The sequence below is a fragment of the Poromitra crassiceps genome, assembly GCF_964638095.1.
Source record: "Poromitra crassiceps genome assembly, chromosome: 30".
Taxonomy (NCBI): domain Eukaryota; kingdom Metazoa; phylum Chordata; class Actinopteri; order Beryciformes; family Melamphaidae; genus Poromitra; species Poromitra crassiceps.
The window spans coordinates 15,309,821-15,330,813 of record NC_139652.1 but is presented as its reverse complement, the minus strand read 5'-3'; the positions used below and the strand labels follow the sequence as shown (position 1 = coordinate 15,330,813).

Genomic DNA, 20,993 nt, shown 5'->3' with positions numbered 1-20,993 from the left:
CCCGCGGGCAACGTTGCAGATAGAGTAGTAAGGCTGATCCGTGAGCGGCTTCTGGGACGTGAGTCGGGGTCTTAATTGGCCTCGGCTGGGTCTACTGGGCGAGGGTGTATGATGTTGACAGACCCGAAACACCTAACGACCCCAGATAACATCACTGATGACGCGTCCCAGCGCATGCGGCAGTAGTGTATTTGAGAATATAGAATTCTGGCTTGCCTCTGGCCAGTGACACTTAGGAAAGACTAGGTGACAACCAAGTATAGTTTGGGGACGAGCTGGAGAGACAGTTGACGGCCGGAGAGACGGCAACCCGGTACGGGATGGGATTAGCACCCCATCTTGGCTCTCTCGTGAGGGAGAAATCCACAAACGCTACGGATTAGCCTCCTGAAAATCTGCGCAAGATCGGCGCGGCCTGAGGTCCTCCAGGCTAGAGCGAGGTGCTCGACGCAGGTAAATGACGTGCAGCGCACAGGCCCTCTTGAGGCGTCCTTGAGGTATTCTCTCAGCCTCTGGATTGCCTTTGCCACGGGAGGGTCTGGTGAGACGAAGGAGGAGCACGGCCGGGAGTAACCCACAGAGCCTAGATCCTCCATGCACCGAAGGGCCAATACTGCGGCGTAGCACTAGCTCTATTGCAGCGGATTGGGCGTTCTCGTTTACCCCTCCCGCGGGCAACGTTGCAGATAGAGTAGTAAGGCTGATCCGTGAGCGGCTTCTGGGACACGAGTCGGGGTCTTAATTGGCCTCGGCTGGGTCTACTGGGCGAGGGTGTATGATGTTGACAGACCCGAAACACCTAACGACCCCAGATAACATCACTGATGACGCGTCCTAGCGCATGCGGCAGTAGTGTATTTGAGAATAAAGAAAAAATACCAAGTGGATATTGGTGTCATGTGAAGCCCAAAATGTGTTCTGTTTTTGAATGTAATGCAAATATTGTCTATTCTATTCTATTTTCTATTTCTCTCATTGTAAAATATCTATTCTAAAATAAATTAATAACTTGTTGGATAAAAAAAAAAAAAGTATGGCTCCATGATTTTTCACACTGGACAATCAACAATGTTCTAATCATTGTGAAAATTCAGTTTAAATTCCTTGTAAATATACTTTGTATTGCCACAAAGTGGATATTGATGTCATGTGAAGCCCAAAATGTGCTCTGTTTTTGAATGTAATGCAAATATTTTCTTCTATTCTATTTTCCATTTCTCTCATTGTAAAAGATCTATTCTAAAATAAATGAATAACTTGTTGGATTTAAAAAAAGGTAGGCCTATGGCTCCATGATTTTTCACACTGGACAATCAACAGATGTTCTAATCATTGTAAAATTGCAAATTCCTTGTAAAGATACTTTGTTAAATACCTTGTATTGCCACAAAGTGGATATTGGTGTACAAATGTATGCCAATTTATTCCAATAAACATCTAAAGACGTTATCATTCGGTTCAATTGAATTCAGAAATTAGTGACCATAGCAGGGTTTGTTTCTCATGAACCAGATGTTGACCTTTTTGACCTCTGAGATGACCTCTGCATACTTACATGTTTTTCAAGGTTTATAAATCAATTCTGCAAGGTTACCTTTATAAACGGAGCAATGATGAGAGGCATTCAAGCCCTAATCACAGAAAGAAGAAAATATCTTTGTCAGAATTACTCGGCTGCACCTTGCACCTATAGATGGAGAAAATAAAGTGCTCTTGGTATTATGTTTTATATGACAAGTGCTAAGAGACAAGACTGCCCAACGCTGAGTGGAAACCTTTCTTCAAACTAGTATACAATACATTATCAAACTAAAACATGAGAAGCAAGTCCCACCAAGCCTAACCACAAGGACGAGAGTGGCTGGAATTTCAATATATCACACTGACCCAAAGAGATGTGATTTTGTGACCGACAGTGTATATAAAAAAATGCTTCACTCTCTGACTTTGCTCTCAGCATCAGAACCATCAGAACCATCAGAACCAGCACCATAGAGCTGCCTGATCCATTTGCTGGATTTGAGAAGATGCTGTTGGACAAAGAGGGAGGTCTTCAGCTGCAAAACAAAACATTAAGAATTAAGATAAGTCAGGTAATCATTGTACCTGACCAGGCCTGCAGGTGAAACACATTGTTTGTTCGGATATACTGCTTGTTGTCGCCTTACTAAACATTACTGATTTGAAAATAATGGATGTGTAGTAGAATACTTTCATTGTTATGTTTCTTTTCACAGTCAGTCCTAAATTAATTTGAAAAATCTGCCGATTCCAGCTAAAATTACAATTCTGATTATTTTGTTAGATACAATTATTGATCTCAATGATCTATGACAATATTATTTTATTTTGTTCAATTATAGTGGCCATTCTGATTTAAATGAAATGTTTATGCAATGCAATATGCCCAAATTATTAGAATAGTGACAACTAAAATCACCAAATAATTGAGCAGAACAACAATCTATGAATAAGCATCGGTTTGTCGTAGGAAAGCTGTGGATCAGGTCAAGTCAATGTAGAAACACATGAAAAGACTCAAAAGGTGTCTCACCTCCAGGTCTGACTTGGCAATGAGGAAGGTTTTGACAGCAGACACAAGTTGCTGGACTTCGGTGCGGAGGGACAAGTGTCTCTCTGCCACAGTCTTGTCATAACTGGAGGTGAGGTGGGCCAGCAGCTCTGCCTCACTGCTGAAGTCTGGTTGAGGAAAGAAGACATGTTAATGACTTGTTTTGTTAAATTAGACTTAAATTAATATAGGCCAACTGAACATAGGGTGGCTTGTGATATTGACTGCATCATATCTTAATTCTGGTCTAATTTATCTAAAGTGATTTTTCTTCTTGTTGTGTCTTGAATGTTGTCTTGTGAATGTTGTCTTGAATGTTGTGTCTTGTTGTGTCTTGAAACCAGGCAATATTATAGCTGAAGGTTATTCTTCTAAAAAGAAATATGACAACATATTATGAAATAGCAGTGTGTTTACAGCTATATTAAATGGTTAGTCGTGTATTATGACTAAATAACTTTTCCATATTTATGCACACTTTTTTTGTGAAATTCCCAAACTTCCGAACCTGAAAACAACCAAATTCATTTTCTATACTCATCAAGACCTGGAATGTTCTGTAAAGGTCATTTTCTCCAATCAGTTACTCACTTCATCAATCAATATAAAATAACAATCTAAATTACATTTAGGGGACCCATATTTTAACCGTGATATTTTGCATATCGTGTATGTGCCATGTATTCCTATATTTGTGTTCTTCATGTGCATGCCACTCTCATCATTATACTTTATATATTGTGTGAATATATGTACAGAACATCAAGTAACATGTGCTAGTGTTGAAATTGTCGGTGACGTATTTTTTCGTAGCTGAATCCCATGTCCCTGCTACAAACAGCAAATCCCCCACAGGGATGGCTAAGGTTTCATCTTATCTCGTGATGCCAGCAGTATTGTGAAGTGTTGAAAGAGATGCTCACTGATAGTGTTGGCTGCTCCACATTTGCCCCTGTCGTCCGAGCGTCTCTTGCCCTGCCTGTCCGACGCCCGGCCCTCGGCGCCGGGCGGCTCGGCCTCAGCCTGGTGCTTCTGGGCCTTCACATTGAGCCGGGCCACGTTCAACATCTGCAGGGAGCGGCTCATAGTCTTCATCTTCTGCTTCACCGGCATGCGCTGGGCGCCACCTGCAGGCCAGAGAGGAGAAGTGATACTGAGGAAGACAGGGGCCACTTTTGTGGCAAGTTGACAACACAGGAAATGGTGTGGGAGATAACCAAACTATTTAAAATAAACAGGGTGCATTTAAAAACCAGGGTTCCTGTGTATATGTGTGTATGCAGGGGTTAAAGCAAAATAAAATCTTTTGACTGAAATTTTTTCGAGGCCTATTTTAGCTATTTTGGGCTTTCTAGAGTGTCCGCTTTTTCCCCACCGTGCCGTCGCTTCACATGGGTTTTCATGTAAAAAACAGCAGACAGTGTGTACATCACACTCTCAAGTTCCCAAACATCCAGTAGGCCTAATGATGCATGAATTGTGTTCTGGGCTGATGTTATAAGGTTCCACGTAGGTTAACAGAGACATGTGAAAATTACTGGCTATAATAAATCACAATTAATATATAGATGTATTTTATCGAGTCAAACAAGTAGGTTAAGGGATCAGTATAACAATTATAACTAACAGTAGCCACAGGAACTACAACAACATTGTCAAACATATGTCCCAACTAAAGAGGTTCTCTTCCACCAGTCACACAGCTCAGCTCCACCCAAACTCTCACCCCTCCTGTCCCACTGAGCTGATGGTCTGGTAGCCTACTGTTATGAAAACACACCAATTAATACTGTCAGACAACACCTAGCATGCCTAGGCTAACCACCTAACGCTAGTGTTACAGTTCAGCATCAAGTGAAGAGGAAACATCCCACTGCACACGGTTACATCTAAAACATCCCTCAGAATTACAGAACTATCATGGAGTCAGGTAACAGATGAAATCAACATCTTGTTATCAACTAACTCAGAGACTAGCAGCAGCTGACACATCTAATGCTAACCAGAAAGTTAGTAACCAATACTACCTACTGCGCTAGCAACAGTTGTTTGTTAATGTTATCATGTTGCGTTACAGATAGGTGCCTATAGCTCATTCAATAACGTTAGCGTTGACGCTAGTGAAACTCCACTAGACTTTTTCTCTCCATCAAATAACGTTATTCTGCTGACATGCATCTTTATGGTGGAAATGACAATTAGTGACATGTGGTCGTGGAAAAAGCGCCAACCCCTGCGCTGTCAGGGGGGAAATACACCGAAAATAATAACGTTAACGTTACTGCAGCAAACGTTTGAGCGTGTGTGTGTTAGCAAGTTTTACCTGTCCGTGTCCAATAAAAGACAACTCCGCATCGTGCATGTTTTCAAAGTTCCTCCACCTTTGCAGTAATAAATTAACTCCAATTCTCACAATAACAAACTTCTTCAGTCCAATGCTGTCAATTTAACGTTAGGAACTAACGCTGTCTGAGAGGCAGATCGGCAACAGTGTTTTGTTTAGCGTTACATGAAGTGGCTTTGCAGGTTCGCGTTCAGCGGGCCGAAAACATAGCACAACGTAGCAAAACATTTATCAGCGAACATAGTGGTGCATTGAAACAGGCAAGGAAACATGACGTTCAACCTGGAAACCGTAGCAATACATTTTCAGACTTATTGTGGCTTGAACACAGCCCAGGAGAATCATTTGGACGTCCGGTCGGAATTTTTCAAAATAAAAGCTTTCCTTCAAACTCAATAGACCAAATCACCGTGACGTCACCATGTAAACAAATTTACTTCCGGGTACCACTTGGGGAAGGCGGCAGGTTTAAATGTGCGTGTTGTCAAATAAATGCTGTCAAACCCTCTCGCTGTTTTCGGCCGACTACTTTCAATTTAAATGGTTAAACGGTTGGTAAACATGCTTGTCCGACGTATCTAGCCTTTCTTCTGTGTTTGTTTTATGTAGTGTTAGCTAGCTAATAATGTTTGTTTGTCTGTCAAACTCGCTGTTTTTTTGCAGACTCGTAACCTCGCGTCACCAGGCTCTTCTCGGCGAGAGCAGACTCGTTAACGTTACAGACAGAGCTACCGACGCCACGTTAATTTAATTTAGCGTCAAGTCTACTCTGGTCTGGTCCAACAGGTAAATAAGCTAGTCTGGTCTCCACTAACGTTAGTGAAAGTGTTGTTATGAATGATATTAAACAACAACACAACATGGACGAACCATTTTTGTCTTCTTTGTCTGTTTTTGTCTTCAACACTTCAGTTTGTGCCGTTCACCGCCATTATAATGTGTGGACCCAGGGGTACCCGGAAGTAAATGTAAACATCCCGCTGATTTGGTCTATACAATACACATTGAAAATATACAAAGGGGCTTTAATTTTGGTATTTTTCACATTTCATATCTGGCTCCAATAGACGGAAATCCGTCGTAGCGACAGATAACTTTAATCCCTGTGTATATGTGTGTATGGACTGAATATCACTTTTTTCATAAAAGCTCTTTATTGATGCCCAAATGGATACTAAGTATTTACCAAACTTGTTAAGACCTGGAAATTATCAAATACATCTTCCATACACATGTCCAGGCCTGCTGCACAAAACCCCTGAAAAACACATACAACTTGAGATGTGGTCTTACGATTCTTGCCCTTCTTTTGGTCAAGGCCCTGGGAGGTCTGGTAGAGTTCAGCCAGACTGTTGACAAGCTCCTGCTGTAGAGCGGACAGCTCCTCCTCTTCTCTCTGCTCTGGTACTGCATGCAGCACCCTGGGCAACAGCACAACAAAGTCAAATATTTTGACTAAAATTGTAAATTTTTGGCCAAGATTGAGTTCCTTTGTTTTAAGTCTTGTTTTTCTCATACATAAGCCTCCCCCCAATATTGTCGGACAAATATTCAAAGCTAACATCAATAAAAGTCTGTCACATGCACACACACACACACACACACACACACACACACACACACACACACACACACACACACACACACACACACACACACACACACACACACAAATAGCAGCATGTATGTTGCCAGTCTGGAGAGAGAAAACATTGCTTCTATCTCATCATAGGTAGGTACCCAACATTTCTCTTTGCTATGTCATAGCAGGGATCTGTTGCATCAAAATAAAGAAATTATGAATAAAATGGCTGGACATTCACTGTGCGACCGGGTAACTAGTGTTTTGAATGTCCTGCCTGAAGTACAGAAATATCAGTCAACTTTTAAATCACTTCTAAAAATAGATTTCTGCAGATAGACTTTAACAGCATTTGCTTTTACTAATTTTATTCTGTTACCTGTCCGTTTTATTCCTCTATAACCTTGTTTGTGTGTTCATCTTATTGGGTTTTATACTTGTTGTTTTTGCCTGTAAAGCACTTGGTAACTAAATAGTTGAGTGCTATATGAAAATGATCAATGGGAGATTTTTTAAGTCAGAATCCCCATACCTCATTGACTCCATTAAATGGGAACTGACTCCTGATTGGTCAGACTGAGGGAACCAGCTCTCTGTCAGGCTTGTCCTCAGCGGGCTCGACCAATGGGTGAGCTCCTGCTGGGCCCACTCAGGAACTTGGGGCTCCTGTGACTGGGCTGAGAATAACAAACAAACAGGAATAAATAGCAAACTATCTGATATCCCAAGTATTCAAATGAAAACAGTTTTCACTATGACATGACAGCACTAGCACCAACTATCAGATTTTGTGATTTCACCTCCTTTAATATTTGAGATTTCAATGATGGTTTTATATATTTTATTATACGAACATAACATAAAAAAACAAGCACAAAAAGTGGTCAGATAAACAGTAACCTCATGTACTTTCAAAGCTACAAGTCAGATCTTGTTTTGTGTACAAAATAACGTTATGATGATGAAGAATTCCAGCTAGAGACATTTTCCCAAAATGGACAAATAGCATTTCTGAACCCTGAATATTACTATTCTATCCTCACCATCTCCGCTGTCACCCTCCTCCTCCATGATGCCATAGACGACTCCCAGCACACTGCTGACGACATGGGGCAGGTCGGCGGAGGTGTCGGCTGTGGCGGGGGTGACGGTGTCGGGGGGCAGGAGCTGGCTGTGCTGGGTGATCCCAGGCTGGAGGACAGTGAGCAGAGCCGTGAAGGGTGACAGCGGGGAGAGCACAGCTGAGCAGACCAGGTCGCTGTCAGTCACTTCTGCAAACTGGTGGGACTGATTGATTGATTGATAACTTTATTGAAACAATAATAGCAGGAATGTACAAGACAAACACAACATCAACATATTGCTCAAAAGGAATAAAACACAATAAAGCCCGAGGGCTTGTTTCCATTGTGGTCCTTGTTGTGTGGGACAAGACGAGTGAATCTGTATGCAGGTATGAGCGCGTGTGTGCGCGGACAAGAACATACACAAACAGATGATAACATTTAACACCCAAATCAAAAATTTTAAAACCTTACGTGAATGGTTAATTAGATACCTAATAAAAATGCATTAATCAATAAATAATAAGATAGAGACCAGCTCATATACTAAAAACAGGAACCTACCTAGGGATTTAAAAACCCCGCCTATTCAGGGGACATAAGAAAAGGAAAATAAAAGGTTTAGGACCATATTTGGGAGCCAACCAGACATTTTTTCAATGCAAGCTTAAAAGAGAACCTGGAGTTAAGTGTCTTAATACTCTCAGGGAGTTTGTTCCATAAAATAGCTGCTGAGTAGGAAAAGGTGCATTTACCCTTTAGGGTTTTAAATTTGGGGGGAACAATGTTGGAGGTGCTTCCTCTTGTGGAGTAGCCATGTGCCTCACTGACTTTACAAAAGTAGTCAGCGAGGTAACGAGGAGCCTCCCGTTTAAAAATCCTAAAAACCATGCACAATTTGATTTGGGAAACCCTCTCCTCCACTCTGAGCCACCTGAGGCTATGGAAGTGGGAGGGGAGGGACAGGCGAGAGACGGGGGAAAAGTTCTTTAAATTCACAGAACAAAAGCAGACAAAACGCCCTGTCAAATCAGCCAAGTGTGTTCAAACTTCAAAGCAAAAATACATCCTAGTTGGGACACCCTTACTAATCATTATCAATTTGTGATGTTCGTTCGCCGTTCTTTTCTTATCAAGTGTTGCAATTTACATATTTGGTGTACCAACTTTTGCTCAACCCTCCTTGTCTACTTCTATGTCAGCAATTTCCTACATTTCCCAGAATTACTGCTGTAGCTCAGGAGGTAGAGCGGGTTGTCCACTAATCGCTTTGGATAAAAGAGGTCAGTGGTTCGATCCCCACCTCCACCACTCTGCATGCCAAAGTGTCCTTGAGCCAGATACTGAACCCCAAATTGCTCCCGATGGCTGTGCCAGCACCCTGCGTGGTAGCTTGCCGCCATCGGTGTGTGAATGTGTGTGTGTGAATGGACCTACTCATTGTAAAGCGCTTTGGATAAAAGCGCTAGATAAATGCAGGCCATTTAGCATTTACTTAGGGTTCCCTGTGCTGTGTGCTGTATCGCTCTGAGCGATGCGTTTCTTCAGTCAAGAAAAAGAGAGAGTGGGGAGAGAACACGCCAAGCCATTTTTAGCACTGACTGTACGCTGTAATAGGCTGTAACTGGGACGGGTGTGGAACTAAGACAGAAACTGCCCCCAAACACCATTGTTGCCTAAAGAAACAACTGTCTTGGCTGAATGTCTCACCATGTGCAGAGCCTGAGCAGAGAGCTCCATGAGGAGATGCTGGAAGGCAGCCTGTCCATGATGGTCCCCGCTACTGGAGCACTGCAGAACCCACGACGCTGTGGAGGCTTGTGTTAGCGATGAGGCATCCCAGCCCTGCACCACTGCCTTCAGACACACTTCCAGCGGCTCTGGCAGAAGCCTCTGGCTGCGGGACACCGGCTCTACCAAGACACTGCAGCTCTGTGAGGCATCGCCTGGTGGAGTGAAGAGTAACAACACACAATGAATGATGAGGCTTCATTTCCTGCATTAGGTGTATTTCATCTCCCCTACATGTCATGTATGCATTGCATTTGAGTTACAACTAGGCATCGAGCACGCCTAGGCTCGGCTGCTGCGCGGCCTCGCCTGCCATATTGGCGCGTGTGTGTATGTGTTGCTCACTAAATGTTATTGCATTAGTGATGTCATGTCACAATGCCTCCTTGTGTGTGTGTGTGTGTGCCCCATTATATCACTGATGACATCGACAGTGTGTGTGTGTGTGTGTGTGTGTGTGTGCCCCCCTATGACATCACTGATCAGTCTAACTGGAGTGATGATGGCCTAGGAGCACTGCAGCCTCTTCCAACGTGGAAAGGCCAACAACAGCAGGATGGATGCCAAAGAACTGCGTAACAAGCTCAAGAGCTATTGTGTGACGCCTGCAGGCCAAGTTCCTTGGCAAGAGCACTATATTTAGTGCAATGAAAATGCATCTTATACTGTATGTTAATTCCCATGTAATATGTTTAATATTTAACATGTATTTTTGATTTTGGGCTGAACTGTCCCTGTCCAGGTGTTCACAAAAATATATATTTTTGCTTTAGTTCTTCGGCTTAAGGAATTGTTGAAGATGTACAAGTCTTTAGTTCAGTCATTAAGTGGTAGTGTTTAGTGTGGTAAGTTACAGGACAATTCCAGGCTAATTCAACCATGGGCCACAGTTTCCTAATATTTTAGCTATAAAACATTAGAGAAGAGCTACTGCATAACGGGAGCAATGGTGAGTAAAATCTTCACATTCATTCTTTCAGAGCTAAAATATTAGGAAACTGTGGCCCATGGTTGAACTAGCCTGGAATTGTCCTTTAAGACACTGGTTCTCAACTGGGCTACCCTCAGGACCCAAATTTATCCTTAATCAAGTCGCGACCCAGATTTTTGAACCATTCAAATTTATTTCACAAAAAATAGCACAGTAATATGGAGTCATCTTGTTTGTTAGTTTGTCTTTATATATGGCTAAAAATATGTTTTGTCACCAGAAAAATGGCTGGTTGTTTCACCCCAGAAAAGTTTCTTTTCCCTTAACTTTTTATTTTCATGCCCACATCCGCAACCCACTGAAAATGGACCTGCGACCCACCAGTTGAGAAACACTGCTTTAAGATAGTCTATCTTAAAAAAGAGAACTACATTTACACACTAAAATTGTATACATTTGTTGAAATCTGGGGAAAAAAACAGTATTGTGCTTTGCACATAACATGTTGATGCCAAGTGAAATAAAAATGCATTCCATTACTTAGTGTTACTTTGTTTATTGCATCACTCAACAGCAAAGCATTTACAGTACATTTAAAGGCACGAGGTTGTCTTTGAAGACTACATTCAAGGTGTTCCAAAAATTGCACCTACAGTATATGTAAACATTTTTAAGGAAACTAGGAACTTTGGAATTAAACCCCTTTTAAAGTGCTTGTAACATTCTTAAACATTTTCCTGGAATGCCATTCTCTGCCAACAGCAGAACACATTAATGTTTGCCTATAACTCAAAGTCACACTCTCCTAACATGGCCATGAAGCTCTGAGGTTTGTAGTTTTGGCGTTGAGGTACTGACTGTAAAGGTGTGTATGTGGGAGGAACTTCAGCAGGTGGAGGAGGGGGACACATAGGAGATGACAGGTTTGAAGCCGGCATGGGAAGTCGCAGCTCACACTCCTGGGTCTCATATATGTCATTCATAATCCTCCTGTTCAGCCTCGTCTTGATGGCAGGATTCTTAATTAACCTCAGCTCCACAACAACCTGGTTACCAAATGTGCCATCAGCATCAGCAGGCCTCCTGACTGCAATGGACATTTCTTCCAACAAATCCATCTTCCGCTTTTCAAGTGCATTTTGGTTTGTCTTGCGCTTCTTTGCAGGGTTGTCAGCAGGAGCGGGACATTCCAAATGTTCTGATGCTGTGGATGACAGGTTTCCTGGATCATCAGATAGCTCTGACGGGTCATCTGTGTCACTGACGATGTCATCGGTGTTCTCTTCTGCCATTGTATCTTTCAGCGCCTGATCAAGCTGTAACAAACAAATACATGCAAATTTAATAAATACAGACCACTAACAATACAAAATCAATTTATCCTCCTGTGACCAAGCACTTAATTTTTTTCCCATTGCAGTGAACGTTGTGTTTTTGCTCCTATCTCTGACGATCCATATCACTCTGTTCAGTCCTGTTGTTTCTTGTGAGTTTTAAAATTGCATAACTTATCCACTAGAGTGGTTGTTATAACGGTTATTACAATATAAAAAGTTTTTCTTTGAAAATTGTTCTAAATCAGCCCAACACTTAATTTCAGTCAGGGAAATTGAAATTAACCCCCCGGGTCTCAGGAAGATAAACATTATCTATGTATACATATTTGTTATATGCATTGCAAACAGCAATGGTGACTGCATCTGCTAGTCTAATCTTTGTAGAGTCCTCTATGACCCATACTATAACATAGTAAGCAGAGGCAATTGTTAATAGCAACACTCACGCTGGTTTCAGTGGCACGCTGGGTGACATGCTTTTTGAGAAAGTCCAGGGATGTTAACAGCCACTTCTGCTTCGAGGTCAGTGGAGTGTCCCCACTCCCGCTGGGTTTCAGTTTCAGGAGTTTAGAGTACTGGGTCCGTAGTGACGTGGTCCTCGTCCTCACGTCTTCAACTGCAAACGACACTTTAGTTTACTTGTAATTCTCACTGCCAAACAGTTGATGCTAAAATTGGCGGCTACGCTGTTAGCGTTAGCATTTGTTAGCATTCACTCACCTGTTGCATCGAACGCCGCGGGAATTTCGACCCATGCCCTTTCCTTGTCCGTCCTATTGTGATACGTCTTGCTCGATATATTGTAGAGACACTCGTGCTGTTGCCACAACTCGACGAGCAGGTCTTCTTTTTGAGTATTCCATTGGCATGTGTTGGTTCTGTTCCTCTTCGCTGCCATGTTTGTTGTGAGCGGCTGAGCGCTGCATTAACATCCGGGTATGACGCGTCGACGCACACACACACACAGCCAATGAGAGCGAGCAGACCGGTCTGCTCGCTCTCATTGGCTATTGCGGGTATTCCGTCGGGAGACAGTCATCGTAAATATCAAACATGTTTGATATGCCCGATTCGAGATCGGGCAGGCTCCGATTCAATCAATAATTTATTGACACCAGACACTTGACAAATATTTTGACAAAAAATCGGTTGAGACTAGCCTCGAATCGGGCCACGCCCCCCCGAGGGGAATCGGGCATTAAATCAGGCATTTTATCCTCTAGTGTGTGGGAAGCATAAGGGCGTTTTCACACATATTTGGGTCGAGCCAGGCGCTGCAGCAGCAGTGAAAAGTATACAATGTTTCAATTTTCAACTTGAGCGGCTTCGCTTCACATAAGCTTTTTATCACCGCGCCCAGGCCGTCGTTCTACAGAGTGGAGCGTCATGTATCCATGCCAACCAGACGGAAGTAGACGCGTATAGCATAATTCCACCCGGAAAGGAAACCCGGGATGTAAACAGAACTCATAAATGAACAGCAACGCCGTTTGCTCTTGGTACTGCTTTTTGCATTTTACATCGTTTGTCTCTTTCAATATCGGGAAAGTGTTGAATTTGAAAACGAGGCACGGCTGCATCTGGAAAACAATGTTTTCATGTATTGGAGGCGGCGGATGTGAATCTCCAGACAAAGCAGGACAAGGCGCAGATTGATTCTGTTGAACCGTGAAGCCCTCACCATACGCAGATATTATCGGCGAACAGCCAGGTAAGTTGTAAACATTAACGTTTGTAACGCTAGGCTTGCTATGCCCTTGGTGGTAATTTGTCCAATAACTGTTTATTCAATGTTTGTGAACGCCCCATTGATGTTAACATTAGAAATACAGCATTAGGACGAGCTGAAGTCGGCGCGCGTTCACACATCACTCGCGCCGCATTAGGGTTAGGGTTAGGACGACTACGAGTTCGAGTGGCATGTTCACACTAGGGATGTTCATTTTGAAAATTTTCCAAAATCGATAATCGGTCAAAATTAACGATCAATTATCGATTATCGATCATATTAATACTTAGAAAATTTTCATTTTTTGTTTTTTTTGTTTTTACAAAATGAATGCCTATGGCAGAAAATACGAAAGACAACGTGTTCTCCTCAATGAACTCTTTATTTCAATGTGTCTCCTCTCCAACACTGCTGTCCCCGGTGCATGCCTGTGTGAATTCCCCATGTTTAAAACAGTTTTGTTGGAACAAAGGCCCGTGCCCAGCCAAAAAACTAGAGACTATATGAAGCTCCACCTCACGTTAGTCGGCTGTGCAATGGAGTGGGCCGAGGAGGAACGAATTCCACCCAAACCTAGTCCAAAAAAAAAAAAGTTTTATTTTTTTATTTTTATAATAACAAAATCGATGCAAATGCCACAGGATCGATTCCAATCCTTAACGATCAATTATCGATTTTCGATAATTGATGAACATCCCTAGTTCACACTGACCCAGTCGCGCCGTGTTCGGCGCCAAAACTCAGTTAAGTCGACCTAAAACGTTCCAGTGTGAAAACGCCCTAAAACACATAAGAGGAGTCATCAACTCTTACACTCACACAACCATGAACACACACACAAATACAGCACCACCAACAACAACCAACCAACCACCCACACAAATCCAATTGACATTCAGAGAGAGAGAAAGAGAGAGAGAGTTGGAGCACATTTGTCAAATAGAAGAAATCCATTAACACATTCACTGCCAGCCTTTTTTCAATACTGTAGTTAGCTTCTGCCAGAGGGTTTTTTTGAGGATTCTGGCTCATTTTACAAGAGCCGAGGATTCTTTTCTGCTTTGACTTTGTGAACACAAAGTTCACAAAAGTACTAATAGAATGTGTGCTTTCTCTGTCTAAAAGAGTTAGTTTGTAGAGTTAGTAGTTATGTAGATATTAGCCGTTGAGTACAGCATGGTTTCAGAGATTTTCAGAGAGTTTTGAGATAAATGGATTTTTAGAACCACCTCACGTGCCTGTGATTATGGGTGCCCTTGGGCAAGTCTGTATACTGTATTGTGTTTGTGTGTGTGTGTGTGTGTGTGTGTGTGTGTGTGTGTGTGTGTGTGTGTGTGTGTCTCCAAACTCCTCCCTCCGTCTGTGCTGCTGCTGCTGGCTCCGCGGCCGCTCTCGGGCAAGTCTGGATTACTGTAAAACGGGCTCGTTCGTTTCTTGGGGTGTCGGCTGAGAGCTTTGATGAAGCTTTTGCGATTCTGGTCTTATTTATGCTCAAAGGTACTCGAGTGTGTGTGTGCGCGCGCGCGCGTGCGTGTGTGTGTGTGTGTGTGTGTGTGTGTGTGTGTGTGTGTGTGAAATCAAAAGCGTTTTCGCCCAGCTATTTCCTTGAGAATGGCTTTCTCCCGCGGCTGTTTTTGCTCTGCTTTCTCTCTGTCTGGAGAGCACTGTCGCCAATTAGCTGGTCGGTAAAATAGATTATACACATTCTCTTCCTCCAATATTGGTATAGGAGACGTAAAAGGGGTTGATCGATGTCCCACCGTCAAATTTTTTTTTTTTTTTTTAAGCCGAGATATCTCGTCTTTGGCACTCAACGGTTGGATCCTGTAAGCCGAGATATCTCGTCATTGGCACTCAACGTGTTAAGAGTCTAAATTTGAATGTATGAATTTTGAACATAGTTTTCCAGACCTACCTGGCAACAAAAACAAAATGTTTTTTTAAATATATGTTAACAAAAATATCTCAATCCATCTCAGACTGTACGAGGTCTTACATATTTGACATCAATTAGTACGTTTGGAAATAAAATACAAAGATCTCTGACAATTTATGAGGAAACAAAAATGTGCTTATTTATGTTAGTGGTTTCAAACGCTATGGAATGCAAGAGTTTTCATTGTTATCTTAGTAGTAGCAGCAACACTGTGCAAAAGTAGTGCTCCATTTTTGAGCATTGAGAAATGAGCAATGAGAAATCCCCTGCATGCCAACTGTCCAATGCAGTGTCGTGGTGGCTTTACCTCTTTGATCCTCTTGACCAGGGCGTTCTGGTCGAAGGCCACGGCCTCGGCACACTGGTGCAGGTGGTCCTGGTAGCGGGTGCAGAGCTGCAGAACATGGGCCGAGTCCAGCCTCTCCAGACACACACTGCTGGGGGACGTCTGGCCGCTCAGCACTCCTGTGGAGAGTGAACAGCAAAGTCTTTTAATGTGCATATTGGAACAATGCAAAACACTACGCAATTACTGCCAATAGCAATACACAGCATGCCTTGTGCTATATTTAAGGAGTATGTCTACATAGAAACCACCTCTGCCATCTAACCCAGCGCTGATGGTCTTCTGCTACAAATGGGAGTTCTAACGAAAGTTCAGACAGGAAGAGTATAATCTGCACTTTACGCTTCCTCAGTTCACTCCACATCACCCTCACCACCAGTATCTAGACCAGGGGTGCCCAAATTCTTTCCCCTGAAGAGCCAAAACTCAATCTGGGTGGAGGCCCGAGGGCCAAAAATAAACGTGGAATTACATTCAAATGTATTGTGTTTTATAGAAAATTAACATTCTAAATCTAAAATAACATTTCGATATAATAATCTACTTTTTATCTGTTTGGTAATTGTAATAATTTGCAATTGGTTATATATATTTAAAAAAAACATCTGCATTTGTGGGGAGCTTAAACATTTAATCAGTAAACACCCTGTTAAAAACAGTTGTATTTTCCACCTTTGTAATCAAGAGAGAAATTTGACTTAATTCACAACTTGAAAAATCCTCAAGGTACTTTGAAAATCAGCTTTATTGTCCATCTTTTGTAAACAATTTGCCATGACAATTTGACAAAAACATGCAATATCCTGGTTGCTAATGTGGTTCCTCCTCTGGTCGTTAAGGGGCCTGTTCAGAGGGTTGGAATAGCGTGAACCATCCACGTGCTATGTCCTACTGGTAAAGCTTCCTCTGTCAGGTGAAAAAAAGCGGCTGGCTAACTGCCCATGTCTCGGAGGAAGCATGGAGCCAGTTTCGGCTCTCCCCAGATCGGCAGAGGGTGGAGTAGCAACCAGGATAAATAAATTAAGTTAGCACTAATGGGGGACAAAAAATGGGATAAAAAATCATGGGGGAAAAAAAAAATATATTTTTTAGCCCCTCCCAAATCCGTGCCGGGCCAAAACAAACAGAGTGCGGGCCAAACTTGGCCCGCGGGCCCCAAATTGGTCAGCACTGATCTAGACTCTACAGTCTAAAAGGGAGATATAACTGGCTGCTGCTCTGGGCTGGGCTGGTGCAGCCCTATCTCATTATATCCCTGTAGTGTCTAAGCGCCAAATACCATTAACAATACCTAATTCTCATCATATTTTCTGTAATGCATCATTCATTATCTATTGTAATAAATATTATTTTATTCATTCACTTTTTTCATTCACATTTATTCATAGTCTCTCCTGATTGAATTAGCTTCACCAGACAGAGTTAAAAATTAGTTGATGGGAATTGGGAGATTACATGAGGTGAAACTTTAATGATCAGCATTGGGAAACTGAAATGGTTGCCAAGTGAATGTCCTAAACTGGTGCTCCAAATCACACCAACACTGACAACAAAAATGATTGCATTTTTCATAATCTAATTAGGCTATATATTTATGGGCTTCATAAACCTATATCATTTTTATTTGGATATAAAGAGCTAATCCCACATTGTTTGGCACTGGGAGTAACAGATTCCTAGTTGACAAGTGTGCTTCCTAAAGGTCAATGTTTAGATATTGGCTCTATAGACGGTTTTCACCAGCTGCAACCCCACAGCATAGCCTTCGCCATCATCCGAAAAAGAAATATCGCCTCCGGGACAACAACGCTTCCTACCCAGCGTGTGCACGTCTTTCCGACAGACAGGGGTGGTTGTTATGGCAACTATTTGCCCCTTTCGGAAGCTATGTTAGCAGTTCCGAAAGGGGCAAGGCAACTATCATCAACAACAACAACAACTACTACTACTAACTACTACAAGACAAAGACCGAAATAGGCTACCTTGTTAATGTGTCTGTCGGAGACACGGCCTAACGTTAACATTGAATATGAGCCGAATATCAGCCTGCGCTCAGCTATGTATACAGGAAGTAAACCGGATATTCAGGTGGGTTGTGACGGTTGTTATTGTTGTCAAATTAAAACTGAGACTTCAGGTCACCCAAATTCCACTGAGTCCGGGTTCGGTCCGTCTGCGCCCCGGTACAGCTTCGGAGCCGATACGTTTCCACTCTAATCAATGTGTCAACTTCCACCAACTCCGCTGCGTTGCGTGTCTCCTCCGTCCCAGCTCCGACGATCCAGAGCTCTCCGAAGCAGATACGCACATGGGATACGCAAGGCTTCTATTTTTCCCGGATGTCGGAGCAAAGCCGCAGCAAGTTCGCACAGATAAGGGTAGAGCGGGACAGGAAGTACGACACAGAAACAAAATAAAACATCCGGTGGTTTTCAGAATAAAACACTCCGTGTTGACCCCAGATCGGATTTCACATAATCACATCAACACAACGTCACAATGGGCGGAGCCAGGCCTGGAGTCAACAGGTCAGAGGTGCTTACAGCATTCCAGATCAAGCCAGAGGATAAACATGGATGAGGAACAGTTCATCCTTGAAGTAGAAAACCACAACATATTATATGACACAACACATCCTTTTTACAAGGACAACACCAAAAAGGATTTGGCGTGGAACACCATAGCAGGAGTTATGAGAGTGGATGGTGAGTTATTCAATTCAATTCAATTCAATTCAATTCAATTCAATAAAGTTCGAAAGTACATGTGTGGCATGACAACCAGACTACAATGTAGCGGAGGAAACTCAGTCACGAGTAGCCTCCACGCAAGACACAGCCTCATTCTTCAGAAGTCTCAGTCTCGCGTTGATGTTAAATCACGAGTAACCTTAGTTGAGCACTGTAATGTTAGTATGTCTAACAGTACTAAAGCTAGATAGCATCGGCTAAGTTAGCTAACGCTAGCTAGCTGTCAAACTCACTCGCTGCCTGTCTCCCAGCAACCGTCCGTCCCGCAAAGTCTCAAATTCACTCCTGACTAGAGTGATGCGAGGTTACTCCTGACTGTAAACAAGTGAGGCCAAAGAACTTTTATGGAAAGAACTGAAAGCTCCATATTGCCCCATTGCAACATCAGCGCCCAGCAGCCTCCGCCATTTTTTATTTTTGGAAGCGTGACAGCGCCAAAAGAACCTCGCACAGGCTCGCAGTGGTCAGCTGCGGTAGCGCGGGCCCCTATAATCAGCCTCTCTAAACAGTAACTCAACGGGAGAACACTCTAAATTTCGTGGATTCACATCTTTTCTGGGCGTACTGCAAATCTTGACTGAAGTGGTGTAGTGCAGGGATGTAAAACAACAACCATATTGTGGAAACTAAGCAAAATGTTTCGTTTTCTTTGTTTAGTTTTTTCAAGATAAATAGCTAATGCGGCTGTCGTCCACTCCGTCAGAAGTGTGTTGCCGTGGTTTTAACCTCGGGTCCTTTGCATTTACTATTTATCTTGAAAAAACTAAAAGAAAAAAAAGAAAAATTTTGCTTAGTTTCCACAATATGGTTGTTGTTTTACATCCCTGCACTACACCACTTCAATCAAGATTTACAGTACGCCCAGAAAAGATGTGAATCCACGAAATTTAGAGTGTTCTCCCGTTGAGTTACTGTTTAGAGAGGCTGATTATAGGGGCCCGCGCTACCGCAGCTGACCACTGCGAGGCGCATTCTGTTTCCAAAAATGGCCGGAGTTTCGTCTCTTTCCTTCCATGCTCTTTGGTGAGGCCACGCGGAGATTTGACAACTATCTTCTTTTGGTTTAATGGTGGATCGCAATCTTTGACTTTGAAGGTGCATACCGCCACCTACTGTACCGGAGTATGCATAAATGTTTTACGCTTTTACTGTCTGTACGCTGCTACATTACAGAATGGAAAGTCCTAAGCAAAGATCAAGATCAAGAGGTCGGTCCAGGAGTCAAGGCCGCCCCCCAAGACATGTTTGTTTTTGTTTTGCTTTTTCCTCAGATTTTTATTCGGTAAGCAGCAAATATGCAAACCTACATACAAAGTCTTTACTCAATAGGAATAGGAATGTTTAACATGTCTGAAAGAAAGGAGGAAATATCTCTGTGGAGTGCAGGGAACATTTGAACTGAAATGAGTAGACAAGCACCTCTGATCACTATAATTTGCAGAGTAGGAAGCTTGTCATGTCTAGACAGTCATGGTGTTGGAATAAGGATTTAATAGGCACTTTAGATAAGAGGCATGTCCGACTAAATCAATTCAAAATGAGGGTCATGGGAGTATTGCTGCATCCCAGCCTCACCCATCCTCTCTATTCCCTTTCTTTCTTTCATCTATCATTCTTTCATCTCGCCACCCATCTTCTCATATTGCACTTATATCTCTGTTCCTCTCTTCCACATACTCAATCCCTTCTTCCATTTGCACAGAGCTTGTTTACCACCAGTGTTAGTTTACATCAGTAAGCCTACCACACAACCTGTAGCCTATCTATCAACTATAGCCTCAGTCACTAAAGGTGCTTAGTTTGCATCAGTAAGCCTACCACACAACCTGCAGGCTAGAGTATCAACTATAGCTTCAGTCACTATTGCTGTGCTTTTAGTTTCTCATGGGATGTGAACAAGAGATTTCCTGCTATATGTTCCATATTTGTAGGCATCTGTCTCATAGATTCTGCTTAATGCAATATGAGATGGCCTGTAGTCATGCATTTCTCATGATTTCTGTACCAAATAAGCATTAACTGTTGCACAAACTGTTGTGTAACTGTTATTTTTCTCTACATTTAAAAGCGTCATACTCATGTCTTTGACAAACATCAGATATTGTCACTGAAAACATGTGGGGGAACAAAATGCGCTTCCTGTGTCTCATATGGCGCTGCGGGAATGGTTAGTCTACTTTCCTGCATTGTTGATGATGTGATGTAATATAATACTCAATCAATTGATTTGAAACAGGGAACTGTCAAATGTGGAAGTGCATTGCTAGTGAAAGACATCTTATGAATTATTGGCATGGATATTTGTCTTATCTCACTGGAAATTAAGGGTGAAAATAACAATGTGGAGGGAAAAAAACACACCCATGGAACCATTGTTTAAAAAAAAACTAAAATGTAAGTTAATGACACCTGACCTTGTTCTTAATAATCATAACAATAACAGCAATCACATTCTCATTTTCTTCCAACTCTGAGGCATAGCAGGATCTATAGGAGATGCCCACGGAATAAACGTGTTGTAAAATATCTCCTGTGATACACAAACATGACAAACTTGAATTTGAGTTTAATAAAAGTGACAAAACTTGTGGGTTAAAGAATGACACCCAG

General features: G+C 42.4%; 2 protein-coding genes across 3 annotated transcripts; both read right to left on the bottom strand.

The window, feature by feature from the left end:
- Positions 1 to 1,457: 1,457 nt before the first annotated feature.
- LOC310800308 (treslin-like) lies at positions 1,458 to 18,739 on the bottom strand. Of its 2 annotated transcripts, none has more exons than XM_083662889.1 (9): positions 18,617 to 18,739; positions 15,594 to 15,751; positions 9,273 to 9,508; positions 7,542 to 7,785; positions 7,031 to 7,175; positions 6,210 to 6,337; positions 3,496 to 3,699; positions 2,555 to 2,700; positions 1,458 to 2,057 (listed from the first exon to the last, which is right to left on the bottom strand). In XM_083662889.1, the coding sequence occupies exons 3-9, from the start codon at positions 9,300 to 9,302 to the stop codon at positions 1,935 to 1,937; spliced, it is 1,020 nt and encodes a 339-aa protein (XP_083519015.1). In that variant the 5' UTR covers positions 9,303 to 9,508; positions 15,594 to 15,751; positions 18,617 to 18,739; the 3' UTR covers positions 1,458 to 1,934. The 2 variants fall into 2 exon arrangements, with proteins under 2 accessions (XP_083519015.1, XP_083519014.1); XM_083662888.1 differs by lacking the exon at positions 18,617 to 18,739 and adding an exon at positions 17,776 to 17,893.
- LOC310800422 (uncharacterized protein) lies at positions 11,067 to 19,962 on the bottom strand (the record flags this gene model as incomplete). The annotated part of the gene is made up of 5 exons (XM_083663021.1): positions 11,067 to 11,600; positions 12,068 to 12,237; positions 12,342 to 12,534; positions 15,594 to 15,751; positions 19,959 to 19,962. 5 exons carry the CDS (start codon positions 19,960 to 19,962, stop codon positions 11,067 to 11,069), a joined length of 1,059 nt encoding a protein of 352 aa, XP_083519147.1.
- Between the last annotated feature and the right edge of the window lie 1,031 nt (positions 19,963 to 20,993).

What these genes read in the sequence shown, in the direction of transcription:
- LOC310800308 (XM_083662889.1), bottom strand. Translation starts at nt 9,302, where the DNA reads ATGGAGCTCTCTGCTCAGGCTCTGCACATG. An exon ending in CATTTAATGGAGTCAATGAG is followed by an intron (nt 6,338 to 7,030) that starts GTATGGGGATTC and finishes GCTGTTGCCCAG; the next exon opens with GGTGCTGCATGCAGTACCAG. An exon ending in CCAAAAGAAGGGCAAGAATC is followed by an intron (nt 3,700 to 6,209) that starts GTAAGACCACAT and finishes TCTGGCCTGCAG; the next exon opens with GTGGCGCCCAGCGCATGCCG.